General features: G+C 41.7%; 1 protein-coding gene across 2 annotated transcripts in view; it reads right to left on the minus strand.

Annotated features, from left to right (window-relative positions):
• Positions 1-20,998, minus strand: part of MAP7D2 (MAP7 domain containing 2) — a 103,208-nt gene that overhangs the window by 11,456 nt on the left and 70,754 nt on the right. For both annotated transcript variants that reach the window (XM_055338694.1, XM_055338693.1), the window contains 3 exons: positions 19,555-19,682; positions 6,001-6,269; positions 5,279-5,405 (listed from right to left, as the gene is read on the minus strand). In XM_055338694.1, coding sequence (XP_055194669.1) covers positions 5,279-5,405; positions 6,001-6,269; positions 19,555-19,682 — 524 coding nt within the window. The remainder of the gene's footprint in view (positions 1-5,278; positions 5,406-6,000; positions 6,270-19,554; positions 19,683-20,998) is intronic.

A 20,998-nucleotide genomic window follows, 5' to 3' on the forward strand; every position in this document is an offset into this window, starting at 1 on the left:
TGACTCATCCTTCCTGGAAAGCCATACATTTACCAAAAAAATAAAATACACACACACACACACACACACACACACACACACACACACGAGTTGACTTTAAATTCTGTTAATACCAAGAGTAATGATGTATTAATTTGTGAACATATGCTAATGAAGACACAAATGTTTCCTAGTCAACCTACAAATGACCACAGCCCCATCATTCTTACTTAATGACAATTTTTTTTAAAATTTTTATTTATTTATGATAGTCACAGAGAGAGAGAGAGAGAGAGAAAGAGAGAGAGAGAGAGAGAGAGAGAGAGAGAGAGAGAGGCAGAGACACAGGCAGAGGGAGAAGCAGGCTCCATGCACCGGGAGCCCGACGTGGGATTTGATCCCGGGTCTCCAGGATCATGCCCTGGGCCAAAGGCAGGCGCTAAACCACTGCGCCACCCAGGGATCCCCCTTAATGACAATTCTTTTAAAAAACTAAGTGAAGTAACTACTTAAAACTATCTGAAACTAGAAAAAAACCTACAAGTGTCTCAATGGCTACAACTATGGCAGTTGGCAATTTAAGAGTAGTGACTATGAGCTCAAAAAGTTTACTTTGGGTTCCAATTGCTCTGTGACTTCTGAAGTAGCAAGTGGAAAGAGAAAGAAAATGCTAAACAGAACTCTTATATTTAATATAGAAATTAAAATATCTATTTCTTGGGATGCCTGGGTGGCTCAATGGTTGAGCGTCTGCCTTTGGCTCAGGGCATGATCCCAGGTCCAGGGGTCAAGTCCCACATCGGGCTCCCTGTAGGGAGTCTGCTTCTCCCTCTATGTCTCTGCCTCTCTCTCTGTCTCTCATGAATAAATAAAATATTTAAAACAAACAAAAACCACATCTATTTCTCATTTGTTTTACCAATCTTAAAAAATCTCTTTTGGGGGTGCCTGTGTGGCTCAGTCAGTTAAGTATCTAACTCTTGATTTTGGCTCAGGTCACGATCTCAGGGTGGTGAGACAAGAGTGTCACATCAGGCTCTACACTCAGTAGGGAGTCTGCTGATTATCTCACTCTCTCCCTCTGCCCTTCTTCCCACTCATGCTAAAATAAGTAAATAAATCTTAAACAAATAAAGTGTTAAAGAATCTTTTATTATTTGCTTTATGAAAATTAAATGATATTTAGGCATTTTTCATCCACAGATGAGTGGTTGATAATAGAATGATAAAGAGCTCTAAGCAGTGAGAGGAAACCCTATAAAAGTGTAAGTGCTTGTTCTTACATTTCTAACATTTTTCCGGCTCACAAGTGTGTCACTTTCCTCAACTATGAAAAGATTAAGTAATCATATTCATCTTGCAGTGTGTACTGAATGGCAATGTGATATATGGGCAAGATCAAGAGTGCACCTGGGGTGCCTGGGTGGGTGTCGGTTAAGCATCTGCCTTCAGCTTGGGTCGTGATCCCAGGTTCCTGGGGTCCAGCCACATGTGGGGCTCCCTGCTCAGTGGGGAGTCTGCATCTCCCTCTGCCCCTCTCCCTGCTTGTGCTCTCTAATAAATAAAAACTTTAAAAGATTCTCTCTCTCCCTCTGCCCTCCCTACCAAAATATCAGGACTTAAAAAAATATCCTTCTGTCTTGCAGGAACTGTAGAGGCAGCTGGCCTATATATCACCAAAGAAATACACAGGTACAGAAACACTGAAAGACATTAGCCCAAGACTAATAGTACACAATATATCCTACATTAGCAAAAGTTGCAGTGTCTAAAAGCATTGCTGGGGCAGCCCTGGTGGCCCAGCGGTTTAGTGCGAACTTCAGCTAGGGGTGTGATCCTGGAGACCCAGGATCAAGTCCCACATCAGGCTCCCTGCATGGAGCCTGCTTCTCCCTCTGCCTGTATCTCTGCCTCTCTCTCTTTCTCTGTCATGAATAAATAAATAAAATCTTTAAAAAAATAAAAAAATAAAATCTTTAAAAAATAAAAATTAAAAAAAATTTAAAAAATTAAAAAATGAAAAATAAATAAAAAAAAATTTGTTCCATTGCTGGAACAAATGAAATTATTAACAAACATTCTAGAGAACTCTGGACAAGAGCATTATGGGGCCTAATCAGAAAGAAACCCCACTTAGATTTCTCAATGAAAGACCAAATATGTTTAACACAAGATTAACAAAATGGGTGTGTCGATAACAAAACTTATCCAAAGATTGATTCAGAGCACTGTTTTAGTTCTTATCCCTCATTTGACAAGATGGTTTTGACTATCTCTGAGAAGTTAATACACAAAAGATATATATTGTATATGAATTAATGTACAAGCTACTTCACCTTTATCTTCATCTTCAGGATCTGAAATGCCATTGTTTCTTCTGTTTTACCATAAGGACTTCAGAGGTGCCTAAAGCGCACACACACGCGCGCACACACACACAGAGGAACACATCCTCTTGGCCTATAAGTCTCCCTAATTCTCATCATCAATGTAAGTACAACACACATTCCTCCCCACAAAGCCCATGGGTACCTGCTTGTCCCTTCTGTTATACACAAAATACTCTCCATTAACCATACTCCATTTCTCCCAAAGTAGGTCAAAACTAGCTTCCTATGTGAAACTGAGTCCCTCAATATACTCTCCAAGGATGAATATTCTTTCTCTACCTGCTTAAGAAACCAGAGAACATGGATTTGGTCACTGCTTCAGTGCTGCTGTTACAAGCTGCCCTACCTCCTTGCCCTTGCCATCTTTACCATGGGTCTGGAGTTCACAAGAGCCATGTGCAATTCTATCACCCCTCTGTCTTAATTCCTGTCACCTACTCCAAACCCATCTCCTTTCCTTACCAGGTAGAAAGTACCAAAAAACTATGCATCATGGTCATCATTTAGCATATGCATATGGTAGATGCATCCCGTATCCCTGTCAATGGCCTTTCATGTGTGTCTTTATGTAATGACCCCATCTCTCATCCTCCAGCCCCTGGCCCCTCTTGTACTTGCACCACATCCCTGACACGTGCTCAGCCTTGAACTATTCAATCTGTGAACAAAAATGCGGGTTGCACTATTCGCTCTTCCTTGTGTGTTTAAAAGTTTTCATTAAAAACAAAAGCTTAATCTTCAACATCCTGAACTTGCCATTCTTTGATATGTTTTCATCTTGTCCTTCAGCACCTTCTCTCTGGACCTGCTCTGGACACACTGAATTTGAGATGCATTTGAGATACACTCAAAGTAAAGCATAAGGCAACTGGGATATGGCCTCTAGGTTCTAGACCAGTGTTATCCAGGAGAACTTTCAGTGATGAAGGAAATGTTCTATAAATTTGTGTTAACCAATATGATAGCTACTAGCCATGTAGCTATTGAACACTAGAAATGTGACTAGTACAGCTGAGGAACTGAATTTTGCTTAATTTTAGTAAATTTGCATTTTGGTAGTCACATGGGAACAGACGGCTATAGTAGTAGACAGTACAGCTCTAGCAAGAGACTGGGCCATAGGCACAGATTCAGAGGTCACCAGCATGCATGTGTTATTTAGTGCTTCCCTTGTACCAGGAAGTATTAAAGGTTTACAAAACAATATGAAATTAGCTTCAGAAACAGATGGTAAATGAGGCAAAGGGAAAATGAGGGTAGAAGGGGAGATGAGAGTAGAGTTGGTTTAGTGCATCAAATGCTTACCATGAAACTTTTATGTGAAATGTGAGCCCCAAATCTTTTGAAGCCAGAGGAAAATGGTCAAACAGGAGGGAGCACCACTGCTCATGGAGAGCTTGTCAGGTGAAACTGGCCTAGGACTTAGGGTTAGGAGTCAAGGCAACATGTGAGGGGATGGGAGGTGGACAGAGGAGACTGAGGAGGAGAGGTCAAAGAAGCAAGGGCAAGCTTGATAAGGCCAAAGTCAACAAAGAAATGGATTAGGAGTCTGGCAATTTGGAGGAATGGTGAGTGTGAGATATGAACATGAGTCGAAGAAATAAAGACAGAAAATACAATCAAGTCTTTCAGGAGCTGGGCTGTGTAGGAAATGTGTGAGAGAGAGAGGGTGATTGCTGGAAGGTAAAGAACTTCACCTTCCTAAGCATACAGCCACAATCATGTTACTTACCTGCCCAGAACTTGCAATCACCAAGGCCTGTCATTTGAGGTCCTGTGATTCATCTTAACCTCCTGTGACCTCTTTCCATAATCTTATGGCCCACTCAAACCAGCCCAAACACACTACTCAACAAAAAGATCTGTCACTGTTGACCAGAGGGCTGGAGGTGGGAAAATCATCAGAGAAGTACAGAACTTGAAAAAGGGACAAGACCTACTGCCCGTCTTTAGAAAAAAAAATCAGCAAACCTGTAATTAAAGACCACAAAAGACTTACCAAGGTCACTTAAGGATCAAGGCAATCCTATATTATTTATCACTCTAAATTCCGTACCAGTCTTGAAGTGCTGTGGCATGGCTTGCTTCCTGTCAAGTTAATTCCCTAAATATATTGGACTGCACTGTGTGATTACCCTGAAAGCTTCTTTATCAATTTAATGATAAAATCTAGCTTGTCCTTCAACATGCATTCTTTTCTGAATACAAAGATCAGAAAAGGCAGAACTATCTGTACTTTGACCAAAGTGTCCTGTACTAACAACATGGTGGTTCTCACACTTTGGTGAGCTATTAAAACAGGATGGGGCCTAGGTCTGTGTATTTTCATTGCATTCCCTGGATGGTACTGACACCCCCTCCCATATTTAAGGACCACTACCATGATGTCTTCTGTTGTGCTCCAGGTTTGGAGTCCCTGTACCTTGTTGCTTGTGGACAATGACATCAGCTTCCACCTTATCTAGGGGCCTTTGTTCAACCTTCCTCCTTCTCACCTGGGGGTGTAAGTTAGGAAAATTTAAGGAAAAAACATGATTTGGGAAGCAGAACCAAGATCTCTACCTTTGGAACCTCCTGTCCTCAGGGAGAACCTCATTCCATGAGCAATGCTCAAACTCCCCTGATAGCTCTATGAGGCCTGGCTGGTCCTAGAGTCCAAGGGAAGAATGGGAAGTTATTGGTAACATTTAGATCCAGGAGCTATGAGTTTCCAGGTAGTCTTAAAAGGGCAACATTTCATCACTGTTAATTTCATCTAGTAGAAGACACAGTCTCCCGAACACCTGCCATACCGACCTGTATTTCTGCCAAGTTTTTATCAATAATTCAAACTCTAAAAAAGGAGAGCTGCTCTTTCTACCATAGCTTTTTATATGAGATGGTAACAAAACTCTGAGCAGCCCCCACACCTGTCCTGTTCTTCTTTCTCCAGCCGTTCCTGCTCCTCCTGCTCCTTCTGTAGCCGGGCTTGTCGTCTCTTTTCAGCCAGGATCTTCGCAGCCTCTCCAGCATCAGTGGTGCCTGCTGTGTGCTTCCCTGAGGTTATATGAGAGGAAAAGATCATGGGAAATGAAATACTGATTGTACTCACATGGGTAGCTGCCACTTAGAAACAAAAAGTCCAACTCAGTGGGTGATGGGAAATGCTGCTGGGAGAGGTACGATTAGCCACTGAGCAGAGAGGTTGCAGCAGGATGGCTGTGACCCTGTGAATGCATTTCCCAGTGGAGGGTAGTGGAAAGGTGAAGAGAAGAGACAGGGTGGCTAGCATGACCCACAGGAACCACCACCACAGTGCCCATCTGGGTGAACTCACTGCATCTAGCATAAAAGCTTGAAGGTCTAAAGGAAGACCTTCTCTGTGGGAAGTGCTGATTCTGGCTGGATGCAGCTCAACACCCCCATGAAATTCCAAAGCCATGACCAGTGTCAATCCCTCCTCCAAGGGATCCATAGGAGACCAAGGGGAAGCATCAGGGGCAACGTGCAAGCCTGAGAAAACAGCATGAGGGCATGAAGTTGTCAGAGGGAAAAATCTCCTTTCCTTCTTTCCTCCCAAACATGAGACTCCCACATGGATCGGGCAAAGAGAGAAACAATATGTAAAAGTCACGGCCTGGGGGCAGCATACCTCCACTGCTCTCGGCCTTCCCTCCTGTGACCACATGCTTCTCAGTGACATGTTTGTCTACCACATGCTTCTCTGGGGCTTCTTCTCCATGCAGGCCAGCTGCCTGCTGAGCCAGGACACTTTCCCTTTCCTTATTGCTCTTCTCTTTCTCTGCTTTCCTCTTCGGTGTTTCCTGGTTGGGAAAGGTGGGTAAGCGGTACTTCACAGGAGACCCTGGGTATGGCGGCTTCATATTCTTTGGAGACTGTGGATATGCTTTTGAAGTTGCCCTGGAAAACCAAAAGCACACCAGCAGATGATTACTGGGACTGATCACAGAACCTTCTCTCTGTTCCTAAGAGGCATGGTTCCAAAAAAGCTGAAATAATTTCACTCAACACAATGTCTTTAAGGTCCCTGGTTCCCTTTTTTTTAAGATTTTATTTATTTATTCATGAGAGATACAGAGAAAGAGAGGCAGAGACACAGGCTGAGGGAGAAACAGGCTCCATGCAGGATGCCTAATGTGGGACTCAATCCCGGGTCTCCAGGATCACACCCTGGGCTGAAGGCGGCACTAAACCGCTGAGCCACCGGGGCTGCCCCCCTGGTTCCCTTTTTTTTTAAAAAAAAAAAATTACTCTTTACTAAAGTATGACTGATATCCAGTTCCTTTTCGTATGCTGAGGAACAAACTCAGGCAAAGGGTGGGGAGAGGAGGTAGAGTTGTCTTTTTTTTGTTTTGTTTCTTTTTTCTTTTTTTTTTTCTTTGTTTTGTTTCTTAAGATTTAAAAGAATCTGTCCTGCTACTGGGAAGACGTGAAAGCTGAGAACAAGCCTACTGTCACTCAGGGAAATACTGCTTTGTTAAAATGCCGGAGCCTGTCTTATGTTGAAAAAAGGTCCATCATAAGTACACTGGTCTAGGCTTGGCTCCTGGTGAGTGCTAGGTGTTGAGGATACAGGTAACAAGCTAGCTTCAGAAGCTGAGTTTACCCAGAAGTCTGCACAGGAAAGAAGCATTTGCAGAGTTCCTTCAGAAAGAAGTAATCTGTACATAAATTACAAAATATCAGTCTCAATCCTGTATAGCAGGTTGAACCATATGAAGTTTCCAATATTCAACTGTTTTTGATCTATGAAAACAGCAAAAAAAAAAAAGTAACTTGACATAATACTAAAGGCCAATATATCACCACAGGATTAAGAGTTACCTAATCAGGTTCTGATGGTAAGGAAAAAGTATGATCAAATCACTATTATACTTGGCCTTGAGCTAAAAAATAATCATCAAGTGTTATGTGGATTAGGTAAAATGCAGGCCAGTTTTCCAATGATGCTCTCATGCTTAAAGGCCAGCTATAAATGCCCAAGAAAACACTTTGTCTTAAAGCCAGACCAAGGGGGATCCCTGGGTGGCTCAGCAGTTTGGCGCCTGCCTTTGGCCCAGGGCGCGATCCTGGAGTCCCGGGATTGAGTCCCGTGTCAGGCTCCTGGCATGGAGCCTGCTTCTCTCTCCGCCTGTGTCTCTGCGTGCCTGCCCCCCCCCCTCTCTCTCTCATGAATAAATAAATAAATCTTAAAAAAAAAAAGCCAGACCAAGGGCCACATAATGGTGTCATACTCGACCCAATGAATACAACTTGAATCTGATTCGAATTTTTAAAATTTGCTGTTTCAGCATCTGGTATTTTACTAATAAAGAATCAGTCCAGATCTCACATCCATGGTAGGCTGTCTGCCCCTTCGAACAGTCTGCTCCCCAGACGGACAGCTCTGGCCCCAGAAAGAATGGTTTCATACTGGCCATACCAACTTCCCTGTGCCATCATCCTATAGGCTTGGAGCCACACAGAACCTCTGCAACAACTTGGCCACATGGATGGTGCCTCCCCACTATAGACTGTTCTCAGTCTGTCCTTGGGCTCAGCTGACTCAGGCTCACGATTCCTAAGGGACTTCTCAGCAACCAGTATTTCTTTCCTTTTTTTTTTAAATGGCAATGATTGATTTATATATATATATATGGAGAGAGAGAGAGAGAGATATTTGCCAACATATAGCATAACACCCAGTACTCATCCCGTTAAGTGCCCTCCTCAATGCCAGTCACCCAGTCACCCCAGCCCCCCGCCCACCTCCCCTTCCCCTTGTTCGTTTCCCAGAGTTAGGTGTCTTTCATGTTCTGTCACCCTCACTGATACTTCCCACTCATTTTCTCTCCTTTCCCCTTTATTCCCTTTCACTATTTTTTATATTCCCCAAATGAATGAGACTATACAATGTTTGTCCTTCTCTGAATGACTTACTTCACTCAGCATAATACCCTCCAGTTCCATCCACATTGATTGAAGCAAATAGTGAGTATTTGTCGTTTCTAATGGCTGAGGAATATTCCATTGTATACATAGACCACATCTTCTTTATCCATTTATCTTTCGGTGGACACCGAGGCTCCTTCCACAGTTTGGCTATTGTTTATAGCAGGTATTTCTTTCCAATTGTACCCTTTAACCTTGATTTTCTAAATTTGTTCCTAGACTCTCTCGCATACACACCAAAGAGCCATGCATGCACAGTATCCTGTCCTCTCCATATCCATGTGTACCAGGGATTTTCAACCCTGTTACTGACATTTGGGTCTGAACCATTCTTTATTTTAAGGCTGTCCTATGCATGTAGGATGTTTAGCAGCATCCCTGGCCTCAACCTACCAGATACCAATAGCTATCACCACCCTCAACTCCTGGTTGCAACAACCCAAAATGTTTCTAGACACTGTCAAATGTCCCCTCAGGGACAAGGTCATCCCAGGTGAGAACCACCTGAGTGACACATACATACAGCTACCTCCACATACATTCTACCTGTATAAAGCAGATAAGAATAGAGCTACTATGGTTGGATAGACAGTGTCTTAATCCCCACAGTCACCCCAAGGCACAACTATGGGCTTCCTGAGAGCCTTAGCTTGAGAGGTAACTATTAGTGGCTTATATATTTTGACAGAGTCACAGCTGGATTCTTCACAGCTGGTGAGACTGAGCAAAGGTGCTGGACTCACACAGCCCAGTCCAACCACATTCTCTCTGGGACTTGCCTACAGAAAGCACACACTCTGAGCTTCTCTGAGCAGTGCCTGAAGAGGTGGGCTCTACCCAAGGGGGTCTTCACTGTGCTGGTGTCTCTGCCAGTGAATGATGAGATGGATAAGAAGCTCTTCTGCAGATATGACTCCCACCATGAGGGTCCCCAGGGATGGAATTGAGGGAGTAAGTAAGAAACCTGAACTGGCTGCAGGCCCAATCCATTCTAGTCTCCTTAGCAGGCAGAAAGCCTGCATCTGGATCCTGATGTACCCCTGGGGCTGGTTTAAATGGCTCACTATCAGAAGAGAATGTAATGCGATGAAGTCACACCCTCAATCAGTGTGCCTGGAACCTGTAGATGGAAATGCATGGCTGAATTACAATCCTGGGGGGACACCTGGGTGGCTCTCAGCAATTGCGTGAGCATCTGCCTTCGGCCCAGGGCCTGATCCTGGAGTCCCGGGATCGAGTCCTACCTCGGGCTCCCTGCATGAAGCCTGCTTCTCCCTCTGCCTGTGTCTCTGCCTCTCTCTCTTTCTCTGTATCTCTCATGAATAAGTAAATAAAATCTTAAAAAAAATTACAATCCTAGGGAGAAAAAGCTGGAAAGGTCTGGATGGGGGAGGTCTGACAGCCTCAGGTCAGCTCAGCCCTGAGCAGCCCTGCTTCAACAGAAAAGTCATGCAATGGTTCTGTTCACACCACAGACTGAGAGGTTCTATTCTAAATACAACTGGGCTAATTACCTAGAAGCATGCATCTCAAACTAATTTCTACCTTACATGTAAGGATAAACTCACTGTATTAAGCAGTCTGTTTACATTGCCCTACTCCAGCCCCTGTTCAATATACAGAATTGTAAACACACACACACACACACACACACACACGCATGCATGCACAAACACAACTTTTAGAAAAGTGTAGGCATCATTGATTTTTTTAAATAGCAAGCAACAGCAACCAAAATACAGAATACAATCTTAAAAATTCCCTATTAACCCCCATTTATGTAGTTTTCTGCTCATTCTGTCTTGCCACTTTTCTACAGGGATTTAGGACTGCAAGAGATGCTAAGCACAAGCATCCTGAACCAGGGGATATTGGTCTGGCAGGCTCCAAGGCTCTCTGATCAGCTCTGCTCACACTACTACAAACCAAACAAAGTCTGGCAAAGTTATTTTTTTTGCAATTTCTTAAAACAGGTATCTTTAACTGATGAAAGAAATTAAACATGAATTTATCAGGGGAACTTATTGTGCTTTCACAGAGAAGTACTTTCTCATCTACATAAAAAGTATCTATTTGCCTGCCACAATGATCCAGTGAGGTAGGTGGATATTACTTGTATCTGAGACCTAAGCATTTAAAGGATCTTTCCCAAGAGGTGCTACCAGATAAGACAGCCAAAGCTGGCCCTCAAATTATTTGATTCTTCATCTTGTTTTTTTATAGGTTTCCCATTTTATTTTTTAAAAAATTTTATTAATTTATTTGAGAGAGAGAGAGCAAGTGCACGAGTGAGCACAATCAAGCATGAGCAGAGACAGGAGAAGCCGACTTCTGGCTGAGCAGGGAGCCCAACACAGGGCTGGATCCCAGGACCCCGAGATCATGATCTGAGCTGAAGGCAAACACTTTACCAACTGAGCCACCCAGGTGCCCTTAGGTTTTCCATTTTAATTTTTAAAAGTTCAATACCTCCTCCAATGATTAAAGATTTAACAGAGGGGATTCACATATTTTGCTAGGGTGGTAGAGACAGGTCTTCTAGTGCACAAGGCAGGATTATATAACATTCTGAGGTTCCATGACTGGTAGGAAAGAATGAGCAAACCCCTCTGTAAGTAGAGCAGCAAGAATAAGTTTGAGAGAGGGTTGTCACACTTCTGGATGTGAGTTTACTGCAAAGCAGAACCCAAAGGACTATTTTCCTCCCCATCTTGGAATCTAGTTTGTTTCTCTAAAGCCACTTGACTCCAGGCAAGTGAACAGAGCCTATCCACATAATGGGAGGGGTCTGTGGCCTCTTTATCAGCACAGCGTGGCCAACATTTTGATAAGTCAATGTTCATGGTCAGAGTTTATTACTTTCCAGAGAGGAAAAAGCAATTCTATACCAGAGAAACTTGTGGCTACCACCTTAACCCAGTGGTCAAAGTTATCATCACTAGTTAATGAAACAACCTGACACCATGGCCTCCTGATACGATGCACTGAGAAGAAATCAACATGTCTTCTGTGGGATTCTTGCCTCAAATGCATAACTTGAGTCTAATCATGACCCAAATTGATGGACACTCCCCAAAATATCTGGCCTGTACTCTTTAAAAATGTCAAGGTCATGAAGAAGAAAGGCTGAAGAACTGTTCAAAGTTAAAGGAGACCAAGAAGACAAAACAACCAAATGCAATGTGGGAGCCAGGGTTGGATCCCAGACTGGGGGGAAAATGCTATAAAGAATCTCGCTGAGACAGTTAGCAAAAGTTGCACATAGACTGTAAATTAAGTAACAGTAACATGTCAAAAATAAATTTTCTAATTTTCACAATCGTATTGTGGTTACACAAAAAGAATGTCTTCATTCCTAGGGATAAAAGGTCGTGATGTCTTTGACCTACTCTTATATGGCTCTGGGAAAAATCTCTGTGTGTGAGTTTGTCTATACAGAGTGAATGAAAGTATGTGGGGGGATGGGAAAGATGAAGCAAATATGACTAAACATCTTTGGTCTAGTCTTGAAATTCTTCTGTACAGCTGAAAGGACTTAAAAATTAAAAGGCTTTGGGGGCACCTGAGTGACTCAATCAGTTAAGGGTCTCCCTTTGGTTCAGGTGATGATCTCAGGGTCCTGGGATCAAGCCCTGAGATGGACTCCTTGCTCAGTGTGGTGCCTTGCTTTTTCCTCTCCCTCAGCCATTCCCCTCACTCATGCTCCCTTTCAAATAAATAAAATGTTAAAAAAATTAAAAATAAAAAAGGCTCTTAAAAATTGGTCAAAACTAAAAAAAAAAAGTCTAAACGTCTAAACTCAAATTATCCTCTAGTAAAACTGAAAAAATACAGGACTATAAACTGTACTGTGAACGTATAAGTCTGCTATGAGGAGGGAGCATAACTTAACATTTTTAATTATCCTTTTCAAGAAAATTTTCATATAAGAATGTTAAAGTCTGGGCAGCCTGGGTGGCTCAGCAGTTTAGCGCCGCCTTCCACCCAGGGTGTGATCCTGAAGACCTGGGATCGAGTCCTGTGTTAGGCTCCCTGCATGGAGCCTGCTTCTCCCTCTGCCTATGTCTCTGCCTCTCTCTCTCTCTCTCTCTCTCTCTCTCATATGAATGAATGAATGAATGAATGAATAAATAAATAAATAAAATCTTTAAAAAAAAGAATGTAAAAGTCTATCTGAGAAAAAATGGTGGTGGCAAAAACAACAGCCAGCCTGTCAATAGAGACCCTGATCCAGTATAGATGTTCATCTGTAGGCAGGGGTAACCACATCATATATGCACCAGGGAAATGTAGTCAATGATGCTCAGTAATGATTAATTAAAGGTCCTCAACCACTAGAGGAATCGCTTGGCTCCATGAGTCCATGATTCTGAGTGGGAGGTACTTATTTTGGGCCATGCTGACAGCCTGGTCTTATTTTTTTCTCCTGATGACAAACAAAATCTGTTTTGTTTCTCAAAATGCATGATGAAGTTAATCTAGGCTGACACAAACTGAGCTCAGGTATGAGCTCTCAAAGTGATCATCTTCGGCAGACTGTATTTTCCAAAGATGGCCACAACAAAATCTTATCTGACCCCACACGATCTTTTGAGTTTCTTTTTCCATCCCACCGAGTCTGGGTTGGCTGGACTGCTTTGATCAATAAAACACAGCAAAGAAGGAATGCTGTGCCAATTCATGGCACAGTACTTAACTGGCCTGGCAACTTCTACTTCCTGTTTGTTCTTGGGAACACTGCCTCTTAGAACTCAGTGCCATGCTGTGAGATACCCAAGTCATATGGAGAGGCTATGTGTAGGCATTCTATTCTGGTTCCCAGCCCCCACCAAGCTCCAGCCAACAGCCAGCATTAACTGGCATCCAGGTGAATGGTTTATCTCAGACTTTCAGCTCAGTCAAGACCTACATTAACTACAGCCCCAAGTGACATTGAACCTATGGTGGAAGACCCCAGATGAGAACCACCAGATGAACCCAAGTCAAACCTCAGAAAAATCACACAAAAGACCCCAAAAGAGACCCTCCCGGTAAGCCAAAGTTATGGAGCTATGAGAATCAATAACAAATTGTTATTTTATGCTACTAAATATTTTGGGGGGTAGCTTATTACTATGATACAGCAAGAGGTAACTGAAACATTCCCCAACATAATGACCAAAATGACTTAGAGTATATTTATAAAAAGCTGAAACCATTAGAGAACATTTTACACTGAAGAATTAGGAGTACAGGCAGCACCAAAACTCAGAGGCAGGGACAGGCTGGGTAAACGCACATGGCCACACTTCATTTCCTCTCTCTAGGTTACAAGAAGAAAGCTATGCTCCATCCAAATCTTTGAGAGTGTTGCTGAAGCTAGTTTTCTAAAACCCATACAAGTACTCAACAATGCAAACAATGGAAATAAACTTGAACTCTTAAAAGAGCAATGCCATTAATATGCACAGCCACGAACAGTGGCTTAATTTATCTGAGATCCGGGAGGAGAACAATGTGCTGTCAGAGCCATTTATCACATGACCTGTCTGAGTTTCTAGTTGGGGGGTTCAAAAGGACTAACTAAATCACCGTTCAAAGCCACATCACTTCCAGTATGCTTTAAAGACCAACACACTTGGTCTGCAGAGGGAAGGCTGAAAATGTCACTCTGGGATTTATTTTGTGTGTGACTCCATTTTAAAATTCAAGGGTTTCTTTTTTTTCTTTCTTCAATATTGAGCATGCGAAAAATATTTATAAAATAGGAAAAGTATGAAGAATGATATAACATGAAGAATGATACAACATGAAGATGATATAACAAATACCCACACACCTAACAACTAGCTCCAAAGAAAGACATTATAAATAGGCTGGAATCTCCTGTGTACCCCTTCCTGGCCCCCTCCCCTATGCCCCACTCAGAAGCCATCATTACTTTGCATTTTATATTTGCAATTTTCTTACTTTTCTAATAATGTACCACATTTATATTCTTGAAAACATGCTGGTTTTACACATCTGGGAACTCAATATAAATGTCATACTGCTGATATTCTTTTACAATTTCCTTTTGCTGCTCAACACTATGTTCCTGAGATCCACCCACTGGTTGTGGGCAGCTGCAATCCATTCTTTTTCACTGCTGTAGAGTTTGGCTGGATTTTCAGAATTTATTTACAGTCTACCTGACTTCCCACATTTCTCAGACCTGGTTCATACCCATTGTGGTTCAGCCATTAATTTTTACCTGGGGAGAAATTATCTTTCTTTTTTGAATGTCTTAAAATCAAGAAATGTTTGCTTCTCAGCAATGTCCACAATAGCCAAACTGGAAAGAGCCCAGATGTCCACCGACAGATGAATGGATAAAGAAAATGTGATATATGTATACAATGAACTACTAATCAGCCACCCAAAAAAATGAAATTTTGCGATTTGCAACGATGTGGATGGAACTAGAGAGTATGATGCTAAGCTAACTAAGTTAATCAGAGAGACAATCATCATATGATTTCATTCATATGTGGAATTTAAGAAACAAAACAGAGGATCATAGGGAAAGAGAGGAAAAAATAAAACAAGATGAAGTTATAGGAGGAGACAAACCATAAGAGACTCAATCATAGGAAACAAATGAGGGTCGCTGAAGGGGAGCAGAGTGGGGGTTGGGCTCACCGGGTGATGAACAGTATTAAGGAAGGCACGCGATGCAATGAGCACTGGGTGTTTTATAAGACTGATGAACCACTAAACTCTACCTCTGAAACCAATAATACATTATATGTTAATTAACTGAGTTTTAATAAAGTTTCAAAATTTTTCAAAAAAAGAGAAATGTTTGCTTCTCCTTAGACGTCTCAACTTGGTAATTCTGATTTAGAAGTACTGGAGCAAATTCCTGTCCCCAGGGCACGTATATTTTTTAATATTTTATTTATTAATTTGAGAGAGTGAGAGAGAGAGAGCATAGGAGCAGTGGGAAGGGGCAGAGGGAGAGGGAGCAGCAGATTCCCTGTTGAGCAGGGTGCCAGAGACGGAACTCAATCCCAGGACCCTGGGATCATGACCTGAGCATAAGGCAGACACGTAACCAACTGAGCCCCCCAGGAGGCCCCAAGGGCACTTCTTAAGGAGATAATGATTCTGATAGTTTTGACAGTATACCAGAAGTCCAGCTATGTTAAGTTCACTATTTTTCCTGCCTGGACTAGAAATGACAAGTACAGGGCTCTGAAAAAAAAAAAGTCATTTCATTAATTTTTCTCTGAAGTAGCAGGAATATGCTGTACTACAGTATTAGAAACCAGTACCCCTCATCTTTCAAAAATTTCCCAGGAGAAATATGCAGCCCAGAAAATAGAACATTTAAGGAACTGATCAGTGGGAGGAAAAAACTGAAAAATGGCTCAAAAGAAAAGAGGAGGCAAATGGCTTGAGTCCTTGGGCAGGAATGATCCTAGCATCGCCTATCCCCACCAGCCAATCTGCTTCTGCCCTCCAGGTTCTACTTCCCTTCTTGTTTTCGTCACATGGACACACTAAGCACTTACTGTGCAACAATAAATCCAATCAGTCCCCAACCTCTGGGTAGTCTAGCAGATGATACAGTGCAAGAAGCCACAGATCAATATGGTCTGCTCCCTCACTCCATGCAAGACTCTGTTCAAATCTCACCTCCCCAGAGAAGCCTTCCCTGACCATCATATCTAGCTACCACTCCCCCCTCCACCACTGTCATCTGACTCAGTTTTAGTTTGCTTTGTAGAACTTCTCACCACTTGATGTTATATTTGTCATTCACTGTCAAGTATGCTTCTCACATGGGCTGAGAGCACTGGACACAGAGAAGGCACTCTGTAGGCATTTGACGAATGAAGGAATAATTGGAGTATGCATATGAGGCTCTGTGAGCACAGAGAGGGGGTGAATTCAGTTTTGGCTGGTTCTACAGAGGATGATGGCTGAGCTGAGTTCTGAGGAATGAGCAGTTTAAGTTGAACAACTCTATCTGCCCTAGGCTTGCAACTGTCCTCATCTGCATCCCCATCTCTCTCTCACCTCACTTGGGGTCTATTCAACTGGAGACTGTTCTCACTCATTTGGGGGTTCTCCGAAGCATATGGGTCACAGGGACTTGCATTCATTCATTCCACAAATATTATAGAGCACCTACTAGGTACTCATTACTCCTCTACATAGAGGGGAAATTTAAAAAATTTCTCTAAATTGAACTGCATTAAAAACTCTGGGATTTTGAGGGCTCCTAGGTGGCTCAGTCAGTTGAGCATTCGACTCTTGATTTTAGCTCAGGTCATGACCTCAGGGTTGTGAGATCCAGCCCTGAGTTGGGCTTGGTACTCAGTGCAGAGTCTGCTTGAGAGTCTCTCTCTCTCTCTCTTTCTCCCTCTCTTTTTCTTCTGCCCCTTACCCAACTGACACAATCTTATGTATGTACATGCACGGCTCACTCTCTCAAAATCTTAAAAAAAAAAAGAAAAGTCTAGGATTTTGTTTAAATCTCTTTGGTCAAAAAAAAAAATCTAAAAAAAAAAATCTCTTTGGTCAGAGAGAGTTTATAAGATTTGGATGATGTGTCCTTTAAAATATAAAATAGCTCCATTTATATACAATAGAATACTATTCAGCCATAAAAAATAATGGAATCTTGTCACTTGTAACAAATGGATAGAACTTGAGGGCACTGTGCTACGTGAAATAAATCAGATGAAGACAAATATTGTATAATCTCACATGTTGAATATAAAAAATAAACAAAACAAAACCAAGCTCACAGATCCAGAGAACAGAGTGGTGGTTGCTAGAGGGAAGAGGGGAGTGGAAGAGTGGATGAGATGAATGAAGGGGGTCAAAAGGTACTAACTTCTAGTTATAAAATAGGTGAGCCATGGAATGTAATGTACAGCAGGGTGATTCTAGTTAATAATACCATATTGTAGTGCATATCTGAAAGTTGCTAAGAGAATAAATTTTAAAAGCCCTCACAAGAAAAACTTTTTTAAATTTTGTACCTATGTATGGTGATGGATGGTAACTAGAATTACTATGGTCATCATTTCATAATGTATACAAATACTGAATCATAATTTTGTCCACCTGAAACTAATATAATCAGTTGTATCTCAATTTAAAAATATATAAAATAAGGGATCCCTGGGTGGCTCAGCGGTTCAGTGCCTGCCTTTGGCCTAGGGCATGATCCTGGAGTCCGGGGATTGAGTCCCACATCAGGCTCCTGGCATGGAGCCTGCTTCTCCCTCTGTGTCTCTGCCTCTCTCTCTCATGAATAAATAAATAAATATTTAAAAATATATATATATAAAATAGTTCCTGAAACACACCATCAAAGAAATAGCACAGAGCCCACTATGAGCCTGCTTCTAAAAACTTAATTATCATCTCTACAGAAGGCAACAACCTCCTTAGTGTAGCTAGGTGCAATTTACAATGATGATGATGAAACTTGCCAGCTACTCTCCTTGCAGGGACCATGAGTCAGTATGAAAGAAAAGAGTGTAATCTAGAAAAACCCCAATATGAATAGGCTTTTTTCTTTGTTAATGTCTCACCCTAACACCTGAGTAGTAACATGTGAATGGAAGACTCAGAAATAAGACAATGACAAATAGAGACCTACAGCCCACCTAATGGATTTAGAATTTGCAAGAGAGCAATGCCATAACCAAAGAGAGGCAATACTAGCACAGAAAGAATGTAATGGACTTAAAAGACAAAACAAAAACTTGATGCTATTAATTCAGCAACATATTATATAAGGATTTCTCTTATAGAAGACATATACATCAATAACAGGTATTTGTAATTTATAAAAACCACATGTTCTCTGAACAAAATAATATCAGGGAACAAAAGTCTCTGTTAGAATGCAACAAATTAGAAATAAGAGCTGATGTCACCCTGAAATATTTTTTTCTCTGAATATTTTAAACAAATTCCAAAGTATTAATTTTTTAAAAAGATTTTATTTATTTAGAGATGCCTGGGTGGTTCAGTAGTTGAGTGTCTCTGCCTTTAGCTCAGGGTGTGATCCTGGGATCGGGGATCAAGTCCTGCATCAGGCCCCCTCTGCTGTCCCTCCCTCTGCTGTCTCTGCCTCACTCTCTCTGTCTCTCTTGTGAATAAATAAATTTTAAAAAGAGAGAACAGAGAAAGGGGGGCAGAGACAAAGGCAGAGGGAGAAGCAGGCTCCCTGCAGTGAGCCAATGTGGGACTCCATCCCAGGCTGAGATTGTGACCTGAGCCAAAGGCAGACTCAACCACTGAGCCACCCAGGCGTCCCCCAAGTGTTCATTAAATTTGTGTTTCATCCTATGTTCTCCTAAACAAATTGATGCATTAAACAAGTCTTACATGATTCTCTCTACAGAGTTTATTTTCCCAAATTAAAATCATATTTCTCTTTTCTCTCTCAGTACTACTGAAAATGATTCCATTTTGCTAGCTAGACTGAGTTATTTACTGAGTTATTCTTGTTGGTTACTCTAAGTAAAATATTTTTAATGACTTAATTTAATTTTATTTTTTATTGGAGTTCAATGTGCCAACATATAGCATAACACCCAGTGCTCATCCCATCAAGTGCCCCGCTCAGTGCCCGTCACCCAGTCACCCCCACCCCCCGCCCACCTCCCTTTCCACCACGCCTTGTTCATTTCCCAGAGTTAGGAGTCTCTCTTAATGACTTAAGAGAGTGGTCACAGTGTGAATTTGTTTTGCAGTTACATGGTTTCATTGGTGAGTTTACCCAATGCTTAACAAAAAAAAATATAATGGCCTCATTTAAAAACAACAACAACATACTGCCAATTGTGGCAGACAACTTATTATTGCCTCTCTGTTGAAGAGACAGATGAGAGAAGGAGAGAGTGAGTGCTCAAGTACATGAGCTTGAGCACCCAAGTACAGTGCAATCATTTCACTCTAGATGCAGGTGAAGGAGAATGCCAGAAAAGCAGAACGGAACTGATGGACCAAAAGAGAAAATGTTGAATGGATCATCTCAGTAAATCAGAGCCTCATACTTACCAGGCAACAAATAGCTGAAGAGCCCATCATTGATCCAAAAGATACACAGAGAGTGAGTGAGGTAACCCAAAGTCCAACATCCCTCCTGCTCACCTCTCAGGGCTGGCCACGACCCATGCAGCAGCAGGAAGCACGTGCTGCGCTATACAGAGCCCCACCAAATTGCTTTAATTGTCCAACTGTGGCAAAGCAGAAAGATGCTTACTTGGATGTCACTGGAGAAGATGACCTCTTAGAAATGCTCCCTGGAAACTCGCATCTTCTCAGAGGAGACCCAAGGCCCGCACTGGGAACAGAAGCTGTTGTTCGAGGGCTCCTCTTCATCTTCTCAGTCTGAAGGGGACACAGAATAGGTCAGCCATGGCCCATCACTGGCAATATGGCAATACTTGTACAATTTCTAAAAATATCCCCGATGGAATAAAAGTGATACACAGCTTTCTTTCAGTAGGGTCCATATGAAGTTATAGTGCTTCCCACAACAGGAATCTTTGCAGGAAAGCACCATGAGGTCATCAATTTGGTGGTCAATACTGAGATCATCCAATAAAAAAACACTTTACCCTCAAAATGCAAAGATTTCCTACTTGGTTATCTTGCAAAAAACTAAGAACAGAACCACATTATAATTCTGGACTATAGAAACTAGATCACTAATCATGAGGGAAATGCAAATCAAAACCATGAACTATCACCTCATATCTGCCAGAATGGCTAAAATAAAAATAAATAAATAAATAAGACAAGAAACAAGCATTGGCAAGGATGTGGAGAAAAAGGAACACTTATGCACTGTTGGTGGGAATGCAAACTGGTGTAGCCACTGTGAAACACAGTATGGAGGTTCCTCAAAAAATTAAAAATAGAACTATCATATAATCTAGTAATTCCACTGCTGGATATTTACCTAAAGTATACAAAAACACTAATTCGAAGGGATATATGCACCCCTATGTTTATTGCAGGTTATTTACAACAGCCGAATTGTGGAAACAGCCCAAGTATCCACTGATAAATGAATGGATAAAGAGTATGTGGCATAAATGTAAAAAAAAAAACGTGGTATTTAATATGCAATGGACTATTAGCCACAAAAAGAACGAAATCTTGCCATATGCAACAACATGGACAGATCTAGAGGATATTATGCTAAGCAAACTAAGTCAGTCAGAGAAAGACAAATACCATATGATTTCATTCATATGTGGAATTTAAGAAACAAAAATGAATGAAGAAAAAAAGAGATACACCAAAAAGCGGACTCTCAAATATAGAGAACAAACTGGTGGTTGCTGGAGAGGGGAGGAGATAGGTCAAAGAAGTAAAGGGGAGTAAGAGTATACTTATTGTGATGAGCACTGAGTATGTATAGAATTGTTGAATAACTATATTGTAACTTGAAACTAATAGAACACTGTATGCCTATTGGAGTTTTTTTTAAAGAATTTAAAAATGAAAAAGAAAACTGGGAAGAGTATGAAAATACATAATCACTCAAAAAAAACTACAGGTGGGTGTAAATGTGGTTTTTAACACCCAAGACATTGAGCTGTGGACTCTAACAGTGTACCTGGTGTAATGGGGATTGCAACCTCATAGGGAGGCACCTGCCCCTGTACATCCTCCCCATGGCCTCCCTCAGCAAGAGG

The sequence above is a fragment of the Nyctereutes procyonoides genome, unplaced genomic scaffold, assembly GCF_905146905.1.
Source record: "Nyctereutes procyonoides isolate TBG_1078 unplaced genomic scaffold, NYPRO_anot_genome, whole genome shotgun sequence".
Lineage (NCBI taxonomy): Eukaryota > Metazoa > Chordata > Mammalia > Carnivora > Canidae > Nyctereutes > Nyctereutes procyonoides.